Below are 15,386 nucleotides of genomic sequence, written 5' to 3'. Positions count from 1 at the left end.
GTAATTAGGGTTGAATTTGAAAGTATTAAAAAATAAAACTGATGAGAACATGTGGGATCAAACAAGAGGGGAATAATTTTTTTCTTTAAGAGAGTGTGAGAATTGTTACCAAGAGAAAAGGTGAGAAAAGTAAGCAACAGAGGAAAAAGAAAAAAGTACTTGAAGGACATGAGAGAATTATATAATTAAGTGCAGTAATCTTGGACTAAATTAAAAATTAACTACATTTACTAGTTCACTTAGAAAACAATTTCAGTGGGATTCAAGAATCCTCTATTAAAGTACAACGAACTTTTTTACTTTTCCATTTCAAGTTAAGTTAGAAAATAAACACCTCATTCTACAGCAAATAACAAATAAGTTCAAGAGGAAAAAAAACATTGAAATGTAGCCTCCATGTCAAGACCTCAAACTCAAACAAATAGATCATCAAGTTACACAATTAACCAAACAAATAGTCCTAAACAGAAGGACAAGGAAACATACTAGAAAGAATCATCCCCAGAGTTGCAACAAATCCAACTTGACTCGCTATACAGAAATCAAATCTGAATGAGAAACAAGTACAGAAATGCATATCAAATTTACTCTAAGAAGCATAGGTTTTAAAATATATAACAACACAGTCCCACTAGTCTATTAAATCAATTTATATTGCACACATATAACTTATATCACCACTCAACAATGCATTAACATATCTTAAGCAAATCCGAAATTATACAATATTAAGTCTCCTTAACCTCTCACTTTCAAGACAGACCAAAAATCAGCTCTTTGAAATCCCCTTTTGAAAGCAAACAGCTCAAAAAGGAATTTAACAAACAATCTGCCAAAATTGATAGTAATTAGATGACACATAAACACCCATATTGCATAAAATGTAAATATCAATTTCACTCCTAGTCCTAGACCAATAATAATAGTAACAAAATTTCACTCTGCTGACATGATTGAGTTTTTAAGTCAAAAGGTGCTAGTGCCCAAAGCCCAGAAAACTTCTCTTTCTGATGTGGGAAAGTTTAGCTCCATGTAGAAAATTTACCTTATTTAAAATGATGATGATGATATCTTTAAATTTTTAAATTGAAAATAAATTGCTCAATTATTCAGAGCTTTTGATTATATATATAGTTATATGAGAGATTTTATATGATAGATAATTCAATGATTCTAGATGATCAAATTTATTCATCTTCAACTTGAAAAGTTTAAGATATACTTATTTCAGCCAAACTGTTTAAAATGATTCATTGAACATTAATTTACACTTTTATGAAGTTTAAGATTTTTTTTTTTTTTTGATTTTGTTCTTGGAGTGAGTTGAAAATCTATCTAAAAGTTGGAATATTCAACGAAATTTTTTTTCTTTTTCCTTTTTTTTATAATTTAGATAAATTCAAATTCAGAATTATTATTAATGAGAAAATTATTTTCTTTTTAAATGATTATCAAATTTCCTCAATTATGTTTTAAAATAAAAATTAATACACAATTAGATATAATAAATTAATATTAATAATTGCTGTATCAACAATAATTTTGACAAATATTAAAATTCTTTTTTAAAATGCATGACAAAAAATCTACAATAATAAATCTAATGTTTTAACATAGTAATACTATATTTATCAAAATATTTACTAAATTTATTTATCAAATGATACTATTAAATTACTATTGATTAACATATTTTTTAAAATCTAAATATGAAAAAAAAATTAAATAAATAAATAAATTAAAAAAAATCAATATCAAATATTATCAAATCATTATATGATATATTATTTTAAAATAAATTTGATATAGTGGTTTCAGTAATATATATCATGCCCAAAAAAAATTATTTACTACCATCCACTTACAATCATGCATCTTCTATTTCACGTAATGGAATTTTGTTTCTTTAAAAAAAAGAAAAAAAAAATCCACTTACCATCGATGCTCAAAGCTTAGCCTTTGAAGCCTTGATATCAATTATTCAACATTTACAATACGGAGGAAGCTTCCATGGTTTCATTTTTCTAAGTAGCCAATCGGTCAGCGAAATAAATGTTGATAATAACTTCAAACCCATTCGCATTTCGACCTTAACACATGTCAACGCAAATAAATTCCAGACCTTATCTTTATGGTCATAATTTTGCCAATTTTCTCTCTTCTAGTTTTCAAATTTGCAAACCAGAAAGTTCTCATTTGGCTTTTTTTTTTTTTTTTTTTTTTTTTTTTTTTTTTGGGTTCAAAGTTCTCATTTGTTTTTTTGCAAGAAAGTTTGAATCACAAATTATTATTATCATTAATTTTTTAAACGAAAATTATGTTGGTATTATAATTATTATTATTTTAAAAAATCTGTTTAGAGTTGAGTATTTCTGGACTGTCTGTGTGAGAGAGAGAGAGAGAGAGAGAGAGAGAGAGAGAGAGAGAGAGAGAGAGAGAGAGAGAGAAGTCTATACATAATAATATTAAAATATCTAGCCTCTGTCAACAGAAAGGCTAAACAAACATTGTACTTATTGTTGCATTATCAATTTCTTTTTTTCTTTTTTTTTTTTCACTTTTACTACAACATAAAAATCTATAAAGATGACTTTTTTTTATTTTACTCTTTTACCCATATAATTGTCTATTATTTATAATTTTTAATATATTATATTATTATTATTGTATTAATAGTAATATATTTTTTTATTATGTATATAAAAAATAAGTAATTTTAATATATATATATATATATATTTATATTTATATTTAATACTTATATTTTTTATTCCTTCATAAAACTAATTATGATTGTATCTTCACCGATATATCAATTTTGCCTTTTTCATTTCTCTTATATTAGTGGCAAAATAAATAATTAAAAAACTACACATGGACACGTAGGGTTGACCATATGATTGTATAATATACAAGTAGGGATATCAACGGGACGGGACGGGCCGGTTTTTAAAATCCCGTCCCCATTCCTATATGGGATTTTTCATCCCATCCTCGGTTTCGGGGATGGGCAGGGCAAATTGACATCCCTATATACAAGCAAGGAAGAGGAATCGAACTCTGAAATATTGAAGTCCAATAATAAGAAAGAGTGTCCTTCACGTACATTATTTGACCAGAGATTTTCTGGTTATTATGCTTCCCAAACAGAAACCCAAAAAAGGATACAGAAGTCAATTAATTATTGGAAATTAACTACATGTCTTTGTCTTTATTAATAATTTCCTCCTAGTTTCCTAGTTTTCTTTTTCTTAGTAGAAGTGTACGATTACTTTGTACATATATCAGTAGTGTTACGGATATAAAAAATTTTTATCAAAATTATATACCAGATGATATGATATTTGATATATTTATTTATTATTAGATATAAATTAATAGTGTCATATTATTATAAAGCGTAAAAATGAATAAAATAATTACAATTTGTTCATGATTAAAATTTTGATTTATAAATGAGCAAAAGAATTTCTTTATTTATTTTTTGGATATTACATATCAATTTGATATAATCGAGGTTGCTTTTGATATCATATATATATATATATATAGTTTGCAATATATTGCAAGATTGAGAGTCGCTAAGAGAAAACTATTAAATTACTTATCAATTATATAAGGATAATAATAATAATAATCAACATCCTAGATTTTTTTATTTTTTATTTTTTTGGCATAAGGAAAACATCCATTACTACACAAACTCCAGTCTAAATTTTCTGATATTAACTAATTCATTAATATTTTCCATTATATATTGTTAAGGATTCATCAATTAATTATTTCCATCTCAGTTCATTTCAATTGATGGAAATAGACTGTTTAAATTAATTAGGAATAGCGAAAGAACTATATTATATTGGTGAATTTTTGACTCACTGTTTAAGTTTCTATGATTACATATCATATATCAAGAGAGGTTATTAATAATGTGTATTAATAAGGGGCCAAATGCTACCATATTAATAATATATCTATATATGTATAAGAGGCTAGACCCTGCATAGAAAAATGAAGACAAAAACAAAACGAATCATTAGAGGAAATTGTGTGGAAAATTAAAGATTCATACCGTTTTATGGGCAGTGGACCAAAAATAAATTCTGCGCCAAGAAAAATATTCCCCAATGAAAATTGAAGTCAAAAACACATGCATATATGGAATTAATTAGGGAACTTTTATTGAAAATAAATATATATATATATATATAATTAAGGAACTTTTAAGAATTTTTTTTGGTTTCCCACTAGGTGTAATAATTTTCTAACGCCCGCCTTAACTCTTGTTCTTTCATATATGTTAGATTCCACTTACTTGTCATTGATTAGGACTACTAATTACTATTACTTTCTGTCTATTAAAAAAATAAAAATAAAAAAGACAATTAATCAAAATTTGACTAATAACTGATTGCGATTCAATTAATCCCCTCATAAAATCTCGTCAAAGTATTCCTTCTCCTTCTAACCCTACTTTCTTATTTTGTTACATCCATTTCTCTCTCTCTCTCTCTCTCTCCCAACCATGAGAGACAATATTCTTGAAGCTTGTAACACAGGTCTGCAACTTGGACTTGGGTTAGGGGAATATCCTATTATTAGCCATGAGAGGAAGAAGAAAGATAATGATAATAACTATAATAGTAATAGTTATAATAATAATAATGATAAGCCTGTTGTTTGCTTAGACTTATCGTTTTCGCTTTGCCCGAAAAGGGAAGCACCGGTTGTTGATCTTAATATTGCTGATCAGGCTTCAAGTTTGAAGAAAAAGGTTGATCATCATCAAGAAGAAGAAAATGGCAGTGAGAGAAGTGATCGTTTCAACAACAAAATCTGTGCCAGGAAGAAACTGAGGCTCACCAAAGAACAATCAGCTTTGCTTGAAGGCAGCTTCAAGCGCCAAAGCAACCTTAATCCGGTATATCTTTTATTAATTTCATGCACCGACGTTCATGAAAATTATTTTTGATTGATTAAGCCTTTGATTTTTCGGAATTCGTCTTGCACTTGAAAAACATCAAAACCGATATCTCTTTATTTTGTTTTATTTTTATTTTACTTATCCTCCCTTTGTATAAACCCATCATGATTTTATTATTTGAAAGTTCTTATTATATGTAATCCAACACCAAATACCCAATAAAGAAATCCAGTATAATAAAATTATATATATTATGTCTCTATCTTTATGATATAGTTGATCTCTAGATATTCTATATTTATTTAATATTTATGGAATAAATATGTACAGGGCCAAAAACAAGCACTGGCTGACGAATTGAATCTGAAGCCAAGGCAGGTGGAAGTTTGGTTTCAGAATAGGAGAGCTAGGTAACAAAATTTCATGCTTAATTAACTTTTTTACCCTTTGCCTTATTTTAAAAAATTTTTTAGGTATGTATATGTATTACTATAAAAAAGATTAACAAGCAATCAATACGTGTTATTAATTATTGCAGGACAAAGTTGAAACAGACAGAAATGGACTGTGAGTTCCTAAAGAAATGCTGCGAAAATCTTAGCGAAGAGAATAGAAGATTGAAAAAGGAACTTGAAGAGCTAAGATCACAGAAGATTGAAACATCAACAACATTATATACTACTCATCAAATTCCAAAGGATGAAAAGCTGATGATAATATGCTCATCCTGTGAGAAAATTGTAAAATAATATTACTTATCAATCATGTATATGATGATGAGGATCTGGATCAAGAGTTAAATAAATTGGAGATGAGCAACATTAATATTGGGGATACAGACTGAAGAATATTATTAATTCTGTCAAATAGGAGTTGCCTAGAAAATTAGCGATATAGATCAAATTTTTCGATATAATTTAACCAAATGTGTGTTTTTAGCATATTAGATTGGAATGGATGGTGGAAAATACTAAATGATATGGCTAAGGTCCTTTTTTTGTTTTTTTTTTTTTGTTTTTTTTTTAATTTGTGTGATTTATTTATTTTAATGATTTGTTAATATTAATTGATGGTAATTAAAGTTTATTATATATATATATATATATCAATTAATTACAAATGTTAGGAAAAAATAAAAAAAAAATAACACAATTTTGAATTGTATTTCATATTGGGATGTATAAATACCTTCAACTAACATTAACAAACAATTGAAATTAAAAAGCTATACACAATTCAAAAGAAAAAAAACAAAATCAAAAAATAAACTTGTTATCAAACTGGATCTAAATTTAGAAAGCGATAGATGTAAAGTAAAAATTTTGTTTATGTTTCATGTAATGGTATTTCACACACAACACACATATATATAAATGTATATGTTCAACTTTTCTTCTTGGAAGGATCATTAATTTTATTGGTGAAAAGCATCTGTCATATTTTTTTTTACTTTTCTGGGCATGATTGAAACCATGCTTTACAAATTTACCCAAAAAAAAAAAAGAAACCATGCTTTACAAATGTAAAATATCAATGATGATTACCATTGGATCCCCCCCTAGAAGAACTATAACTTGAAACCACATTTAAGTGTAAATACCAATCAATAGTCGTTTATAATTAAGAACGATAACTTGTGGTGTTCAGCATCAGATTTTGATAAATTATGGTGTTCAATATTAAATTTTGAGTTCGATCATATATGCAAGTAAAAAATCTTCTCATTCACCCAAAAAAAAAAAAAAAAAAGGTAAAAAATCTTCTCCCTGCTTTAATTCAAGATATGTCAAAAAGAGGGGAAAAAAAATAAAAAATAAAACTAAACCCTAACCATAACAATATTATGACGAAGTGGTTGTTGGTTTATCATTCAAAATACTACTACCACTAATACTGTACGGTCTAGATGTCCATATTTCTTGAACGCTGCATGTACTTCTTCAAAATTGGTCTGTTTTTAAGGTGGCCCATCACACTTTAGGGCACGTATACTAATAATTGTTTTACAAATTAGTATTCGTGCTTGTTAATGTCAAAAAGATTTCAATTGCCAAATATCGGCCGGTTCATGTAATCCAACAGATTTTATATACTGTTAATGGAAGAAAGAGAACAAAAGGCGGTTGTAACCAGATTTCAATTGCTAATTATTTTCGTAGTATAAAGATTTCAATTTTCACAACTTGATAGTCAATTTTATTTATTTATTAATTTATTATTATTTTTTTTGGTGAATATTAGTCGTTTTCTTATTGGAAAATTGTAAATCGGTGAAATATGAAACACTTACCACTCATCAAAGTAAGAAAAACTAGGCAACATACATGATTGACCAATACCCTTTTTTCTTTGTCCATATCTTTGTCTCGCTCTCATTTTCACGGCGTCATCTTTTCCTTTTCTTTTTTTTCTTTTACACTAGAGAAACTCGCACAATGACTAATCTTCCAAAAAGAAAAATTTACTTTGGTTTTCATATAAAATGTTGCTATTAACTTGTTTAGTTCAATTTACTAATTAAAACAAATATAAAACTGCCAAATTTTTATGATAAAGAAAAAAAAAAAGTTAATTTTAAATTAAAGTTTATAGACTCAAAAATATTTCTCCAGCATCTATAGTCATTATTTTCAACTCTTATACATTAGAAATAGATCCGGTTCGGTTAAGATCAATTTTTGGTAAAACATTTAAGAAACCATCCAAACCGGCCAAAAGGCACAGTATGGTTCGGTGCTGATTGATTTTGAGGGAGTGACCGGGCCATGACAGTGGGTGCCAAATCTGCAAAAACCGTAACTAAGTTTTTGGTCAAAAATGGTTGATTTGGAATTGACTATTTTTTTCTCTGGTTTAATTTATAATAAAAATATGTAAACTATTATGATAATAATCAGTTTTCACTAATGCTGGATGGTTTTCTCCGGTTAAAGTTGTACTTTTTTAAGATTATATTTTTTTTAGCTATGGCACAGTAGCACTCTCTTTTCAAATACTACAGAACATATCTCAAAGGTTTGCTTTATTTCATTTTTTTTTTTTTTTTGTGCTATTTAAAATCTAAATTCCACTTAAGCTTGTAGCTCCTTAAGCAAAGGCACTTGTCTCTTGCTGGGTAATACAAATATTTCAAACATGACAACCTTGTGTCAAGTAGGAATTTTGCTTCTTTAGAATTAACCTTGAAATTTATTTCTCTCTGTCTATTGGGGAGGCAGAAGTAAGTTGATAGAAATGTAAGATACCAACAAAACTTTTACATTAATCAATTTCATTCACATTAGTATATATACATATATATATATATAGAGAGAGAGAGAGAACAAAAAACACGCCTTAATTAATCACCATTTCTAAATCTGCACAAAAATGTGATTGACTCTGTGAAAGGCCATTGGAGGCTTTGTTTGTTGAGAGTTGAGGAAGACGAGACCAAGTGTTGTCTTGATAATCTGCTGATCTGCTGATGATGTTCCACATGACGTGCACATCTTGGTACCCACATGTTTGCACTTCATCTTGCAGCTTTTTCAGTGCACCAACTCCTCCACTGCTTCCTCCTCTTGATCCTCTTCCACTACTACCTATCAAATCCAATCCATATTTATTATTTATTCAAAACCAACCACGTATGTATAATTTTGCCATACTGGACTTGCACGGCCACCATATGCTAAGCTGTCACCTTCCTAATACTTCTTATGCGGTAACAGGGGCAACGCTGATGGGCATGCAAGCCCTTCATAGCAGGTGCATATATAAATATATATATATGTATGTACATATAACATGAATGATATAGTTAATTAGTAATAACTGATGATCACCTGGAGATTTGCGGTGTTTGGACCTTCCAAAGACAGCAATCCAAACTCTCCTCATCTTGTTCAACCACTTCATATATCAAAATTCAGACACGACAGAGAAAGATGAACACCAAAGTTGATGAAGATGGAGAGGGAGAGCATAAAACCTATATAAAGAGATAGACAGAGAGACAGAGAGACAGAGAGAGAAAGAGAGAGAGATTCAAAGGGAATTAGGCAAAAGCATAAAGAAGGTCATAGCCCCATAACACGTTTCCTTGATGGGCGTGCCAGGCGTCCCTTTCTCTTCTTCCCCAGCCACGACGCTACAAAAACTACAACCTCCTTTTCTTTTCTTTTACTTTGTTTCTTTGTATTTGCCTGCCTTTGTGTGCGAGTGTGAGTGACCGAGAGCATTGGATTAGATATTGTTCCATCGGTTACTGCATGGAAGGAAGGCTTCCATTCGGCTGCCTCTGGCCTTTTCCACCTTTTTTCCTTCTTTTTTTTTTTTTTTTTTTTTAATCTGAGATGTCAGTCTTATTTGCCTCTCCACGTGATCTGCATGTGTCATGGTCCTTCAAATCATCCAATTCATTGAATGACTCAAATTTAATTAAAGATACGACACTCTCCCTATTAATTCAAATAAATACTTCAGAAGTTATCCTAAATATCTATTGCTTTGTAAAATGTTTAAACAATAAAAATTAAGCTCATTAATATATAAATACTCACTCATTATTTTAGTTTCATTCATCTTTGTCGAATCCTAATTCCCTACCAAGTCAGTAGTGAGACTAGAATCAGATTATAAAACCACCTCAAGGCAGCAGAATGTTCAAACACCATGAATTGTAGCTCTACTAACAAACAATACAAAATTTCTCTCACCATTTGCTATAAATTCTTTGCAAATGGAAGAGCCAAGTTTCTGTCTCGACATGCATCTTAGGCCAAATAAAACGAAAATACAAGCTGCAGGCTAAGTGTATAACAACAATTATGTGTAACCAATCAATGAATTTTCATTTTTGAATTTGTCTGCTGGTATACCAGAGAGGCATAGATAAGCTCATTCCATGTATCAGGCACCCCAGGAACACACCAATGGCTGCAGTCTTGCCGTCTTGTTGAAACCTTTTTACCAGCGGTGATGTTCTTGCCATAGATTGATGGGTGGCCATCCTTCCGGAAATTGGTCAACCTTGTCACATTCAATAGTATAACTGGGACCTGCATATCTTTGATCACTTCCTCCACTATCTTCATCTTCAAAGGATAGTTATTTAAGATGGTACCACTAAGGACTGGTTCAGTTTCCCCATTACAGGACCCACCTGAATCCCAATCTCCTCCTCTGTTTCAAAAAGAATTTATAGATAACATGTCATTTTTTTTTTCCTTCCAGATATTTATATATTTTCCTATTTATAGCAGGAGTTTCTGTCCCACCCTGCTCCCCCATCTCTGTTACCAGTGCTAGGGTCCAACAGATACCGTCTTATGACTGGTGAAATCTCATATCCACCCTTATAATACTGGAACGAACATGAGTAAAAGAGTAATTGAAGAAAATTTGTATTCTTATACTACTTTCTTCAATTCTTGGCAACCAAGAACAAAGAAACACTTCAAAAATATCCAAAGCTAAATAGCCAAGCATGCATGAAATTCATTAAAATCCAATTATGAACCCATGCATACAGCCTATGTCTCACCAAACAGACAAACATGGAAAATAAATGGAATAAAACTCCCTCTATGAAAGGAGGTTCAGAAAGAATCACAAAGCACCACCTAAATGGTGGTACAGAGTTTGATCATCTTATTACACTTGACAACCACATTGTTATATGGACACCCACAGGAGTTGGAGCTTAACTTGATAAAATAAGAGTGATAGCAAGAATATTTATGAAATCAACTTAAGGGAATAACTGATGCTTCATAAATTGTGTTCTAGTTGTTTGGTGGGAGTTGACCAAAGATGAAAGATTCAAGGCTAGATGGAAGTAGTCCAGAAAATAAATACCTGAAATGAGCAGAAGAGTATCCACGATAGAAGACCAACTGTTTTGCTGGATTCACATTTTTATCAATCCAGTTTGCCCATGTCTTTAAAGCCCTTCGATAGGCCTCAACTGAATCAAACTCTGGATAGAGATAATCCCCCTCTTTATAGTAATTTTTCCTGAATGAATTAACTTGTCTGTTAGATTTGCTTGAATCCTCATTTATTTAAAGCAAGATGCCAAAAAGATAAGTGTTTACTCTAACCACTCAAACAGACTAATTAGGCCTTGTTCGGAATGCTGGTAGACTGTAGAGCATTAACCCAAAAAGGTCTACTTTGGAATGCCAAGCTAAACTGCACTAAGTAATCTTTAGAATATGAAATTGAACAACACGAAGTATTCTCCTGCATTTGGTGCACAACCAAACAGGATAATGGATCCTGCTGTTAGCATATGCCAAATTATTTGCTAGCCTGAATATAGAAATCCTTGAACTTGACAATTGAGATGCCAATCACAGAACTGAATACCTCTTGTCCAATATCAAGGGTTAGCCAGATATCACACAACAGGAAAACCAATACAATGTTTTCTGCATTTTTAAATGGTTAAAACCATTAAGCAGCAAAATTTGGTATTCTATGATTGATTTCATTGATACAAAAGCGTAGCCAAGGTTTTCAAAACTGACCATACTAAACAACCATATTCTACATGTCAATATATCCAAGATATTACATTATAAAAAGTCATGTAATATGACAAATGAGATTGCAAACATACCCCCGAGCAGTCTTTCCATGAGCCCACCAGTGGCCAGTATTAAAGACAAGAATGTCAGCCCGCTTCCATCGACCAGATGTCTTGTCAATTTGATCAATTGATAGAGTGGGATTTGAATTTCCTTGTGCATTAATACGAACTCCTTCCTTCACAAGGAAATGTGATCTCACAAATACCAATGAACAATTATAGTCCTGCCCAAGGTTTTGAAGCAATCACTAATAATATCTCTTAATCCAATGCAGCCCCTACTCCAAACTCAGCCCATTTAACTAGTAAAGGGGTTTTGGATTTAACTTAAGATAAAATTAGAAAAACAACAAAATAAAATAAAATAAAATAAAATAAACCTAAAACTGATACCAAATCCAAATTAATAATAACCAATTAAAGCTAACGAGTGAGCTTTACATCAAAATTAAACCATATGAAATGTCTGATATTAATCTTGCTTTCTATGTCAGAGAGAGAGAGAAAGGGCCCCGGGGGGGGTGGTGTGGTGTGGTGGGGGTTGGGGAGATGCTTTATCTAGGTTTGACCAAAAAATTTGAATATCTAAGGAACACGAATATTTATACCAAGATAGGCAAGGGCTGCCAATTATATACTTGTTAGTTGTTACAATTCTCCACACAAAACATTAATGGTAAGAGAAGACATAAGCGACAAAAAATAATGGTTTATTTAGTGTGTTTGATGAAAAGTGAGTTATAAGAGATATATTTATTTCAAGGAACTTTAGACCTGGGCCAAGTCATTTTCTCACATTATCAACTGAAATGAACAAATGCTTGAAACAACCATATATGTTAAGCTAAATCTTGTAAGAATGTCATATTCCTTTTTCTTTTTTTTTTTTTAACCATATTCAAACAGAAAAGTAAAATAAAATAAAATAAAGGTTCATAGGTTTTATTATGATTAACTTAAAAATAATAAGAAATATTAAAACAAAAACATCCAAATACCTGGAATTTGAAAACATAATAACCTCTTCCCTTTGTTATTTTATGACCATGAACCTCACGCATTCTGCTCTTATCGGGAAGGCCTTCACGCAAAAGGCATAGTATTGACTCAAACTGATTCCTGTTCATGGAATCTCCAACCAGCATAAGCTTTTTACCCCGTAGCCTCACCAAGAAGTCTGTTGCATTAAACCTACGAGTGAAAAGTGAGCACAGAAAAAGAAAAAGGATGTATACCCCATGAATCTGGTTAATTTTCAAAAGTAGGGAGACAACATAACAATAGAAATACTGAAATAAGTAAATTTTTAAAAGACAATCATCTTAAATAATTTTTTTGAGATTAAATTGTAAAGATTTTTAAACTCTTAAAATAGAAAATCCTACCATTGAATCGGATAATTATATAAAAGTGGCTGAAAGGAGCTCAGGAAGAGTTTTTAAACTAAAGATTGAACTTGAACAAATCCTGGACTCGGATTGGCAGAACTTATACTGCTTCCATGATTAATACATGCTCAAGCCTCACCTACTAGTTGAGATCTCTAGCAAGCGAAATATGTTCCTAAATATCGCCTAATATGTCCTTGCAATTGACACATATTAGAACCATCTTGTAGAAAATAAAATGTATTTAATAAATGAGAAGCATATGCTGTCATCTATTATTGTTGTTTCTATTACCTTCAAGTAGGCCAACAAACGTCAGGTGTATTCTGTTTCATGTTTCTTGAAGTTACAAAGTGTTTTATATATGGATGTAATTCATACAATCCAATGCAAAACAAAATAAATACATTGCTTATCATTCATGCTCCTTTTGAATTATGGGACGCAACGCAAATGCAATGGGGTTAGTTAGATAACCATATTATGCGTAACATAATTACAAAATAGGAAATAATAAAGCTACAAAAGCATTACGGAGAACCAAAATAAAGAAAAGGGTAAAGAAAAAATTATACCTTGGAAGATCACAGCCATCAGGCTTCCAACGCCATTTGAGATAATCAGAGTCACGCCTTCCATTGCTTTGGCAATCAAAAGCTTCATCAACATAAGGGCAGGAACTGGGTTCGTAAATTGGATAATCCTCATCTTTGACCCAAGTTCCCATATACAAATCACATTTCTTCAATTCCTCCGAAACCAAATCACCTCCTCCTTTATCACCCATTTCCTCTCCGCCTCCATTAACGGGAACCGTGTTTTCCTCATCTTCAGCAGGGAGGTCGGCATTGACGCTCTCGGCGCTGGTTTCGGAATCTTCCAGCTGAATTTGAGGATTTGGAGAAATGGGTTTGTTGATCGGCGAGCCAACTCGTTCTGGAGGTGGGTTGGGGTCATCAGGCAAGGAGAGGTGGGAATCGATATGTGTTAGAGAAGAAGGAGGAGAAGAAGAAGAAGAAGGGATGGTTTGGGAATCTTTCAGCTGAATTTGAGGATTTGGAGAAAGGGGTTGGTTGATGGGTGAGTCAACTCGTTCTAGAGGTGGGTTGGCGTCATCAGGCAAGGAGAGGCGGGAACCGCTACGTGTTAGAGGAGGCGAAGAAGAAGAAGAAGAAGAAGAAGAAGAAGGGGAAGAAGGGGTTTGGGAGAAGAAATCTCTGTAGAGAGAGATGGAGGGCTCGAGAGCTTGTTTGCTGAAGAGAAAAAGGCTAAAAAGGAAGAGCAAGAAGAAAAGAAGAGTGGTTAAAGTGAAAGTGGTCTTGGGAGGCGAAGGAGGAGAAGATGTTGAGAACGCCATTGCCATTTTGGAGTTGCAGTGATAGTGATGAGCTTAGTGGGGATAGCATGTTCCTCTCTTGTTCCCCTTGCCTTTTTGGTTTCTTTTTCTCTGTTACCAACCGACACAAACAGAGATTATGAAGAAGTAGATTTTCAGTGATGGCGATGAGTTAAAGAAAGGAATTTCTTCATGCCCTCTCGCTCTCTCTATTCATTCTCACGTGACTGCCCCAGTTTATCCATTGGATTAGAGGTTATATCTTCATTTATTTACTTTGGATGTGATATGTAATTCATAATTTAACAAGGTTCCATCAATTAGATTTTTTTATTTTTTTTCCCCTATGCAAAATGTTTTTTTTTTTTTTTTTGTTAGAAGTAATTAATAAAAGGTCGATTTCAATTTATTACAGTTATTATTATTATTATTATTATTATTATAAACAATTATTAGCACGTAAACAATGATTTTGCCAGCAAACACCTCATACATTCCTATATGTAAAATCAGTTTATATGGATTTCACATAACTAGTTTAGAAATTTCTTTTTATTCTATTAAATTCAAATTCTTGCATGATTCGTAAGTAATGGCTACTTTTGCTAAATTCATAACCAAAAAAACAAAAAAAACAAAATTATACAAAATATCGTAGTTGTGAGAGGACAAAATATTATTTACCTTTTATTATTTTTAATCAAACCAATTAATATCAATTTTAACCCAACAAATCCTAATTATGCATGAAAAACAATGTCAATCCAAACCGTTAATGAACTGGGATGGGTATGTTGGTCTGAATTTATGATCATTCCATCCTAATTATTATTCAATGTTTCATATAATATTTTGTCACATTATGTGCTCTTGATATAGTGTTCCAGATGTATAACCTCGTTTATATTTATATATTTATTTATTTATTGGATTGTTCAGCCTATTTATTATATGATTTACTCCATTTTAAGTTTATTTTACTAGATTATTTCGTGTTATACGTGTTTATTATGATCCACCTAATTGCAAACGCGTTAGTTTATGCATGAGATGAGCATGAATCCATGAGAAGATGTGCAACTCTATTGCATATGCCTTGAGCCTTTGGCTGTGACAGTTTAAATCCCTTTATAAGTGTTACTTAACTTGGTTAAATTACAA

General features: G+C 31.3%; 2 protein-coding genes across 2 annotated transcripts; one reads left to right on the top strand and one right to left on the bottom strand.

Moving 5' to 3' along the window:
- The first annotated feature begins 4,503 nt into the window (after positions 1-4,503).
- Positions 4,504-5,883, top strand: LOC107426521 (homeobox-leucine zipper protein HAT9-like). Its single transcript, XM_048467594.2, has 3 exons — positions 4,504-4,921; positions 5,255-5,334; positions 5,463-5,883. The coding sequence occupies exons 1-3, from the start codon at positions 4,526-4,528 to the stop codon at positions 5,671-5,673; spliced, it is 687 nt and encodes a 228-aa protein (XP_048323551.2). The 5' UTR covers positions 4,504-4,525; the 3' UTR covers positions 5,674-5,883.
- Positions 5,884-9,541: 3,658 nt separating this feature from the next.
- LOC107426979 (protein trichome birefringence-like 5) lies at positions 9,542-14,447 on the bottom strand. The gene is made up of 5 exons (XM_025074033.3): positions 13,465-14,447; positions 12,500-12,692; positions 11,532-11,725; positions 10,766-10,924; positions 9,542-10,090 (listed from the first exon to the last, which is right to left on the bottom strand). Exons 1-5 carry the CDS (start codon positions 14,250-14,252, stop codon positions 9,748-9,750), a joined length of 1,677 nt encoding a protein of 558 aa, XP_024929801.3. The 5' UTR covers positions 14,253-14,447; the 3' UTR covers positions 9,542-9,747.
- Positions 14,448-15,386: the final 939 nt, after the last annotated feature.

The sequence above is a fragment of the Ziziphus jujuba genome, chromosome 1 (assembly GCF_031755915.1).
Source record: "Ziziphus jujuba cultivar Dongzao chromosome 1, ASM3175591v1".
Taxonomy (NCBI): domain Eukaryota; kingdom Viridiplantae; phylum Streptophyta; class Magnoliopsida; order Rosales; family Rhamnaceae; genus Ziziphus; species Ziziphus jujuba.
This window is presented reverse-complemented; position numbering and strand designations above follow the sequence as displayed.

Bases quoted from the DNA above. Each gene is read 5' to 3' on its own strand.
- LOC107426521 (XM_048467594.2), top strand. From the start codon at position 4,526: ATGAGAGACAATATTCTTGAAGCTTGTAACACAGGTCTGCAACTTGGA. The intron at 4,922-5,254 runs GTATATCTTTTA...AAATATGTACAG, and splicing joins GCCAAAGCAACCTTAATCCG to GGCCAAAAACAAGCACTGGC. The intron at 5,335-5,462 runs GTAACAAAATTT...TAATTATTGCAG, and splicing joins TTTCAGAATAGGAGAGCTAG to GACAAAGTTGAAACAGACAG.
- LOC107426979 (XM_025074033.3), bottom strand. From the start codon at position 14,252: ATGGCAATGGCGTTCTCAACATCTTCTCCTCCTTCGCCTCCCAAGACC. The intron at 11,726-12,499 runs GTATTTGGATGT...AACCTTGGGCAG, and splicing joins ATTATGTTTTCAAATTCCAG to GACTATAATTGTTCATTGGT. The intron at 10,925-11,531 runs GTATGTTTGCAA...TAATTCATTCAG, and splicing joins CATGGAAAGACTGCTCGGGG to GAAAAATTACTATAAAGAGG.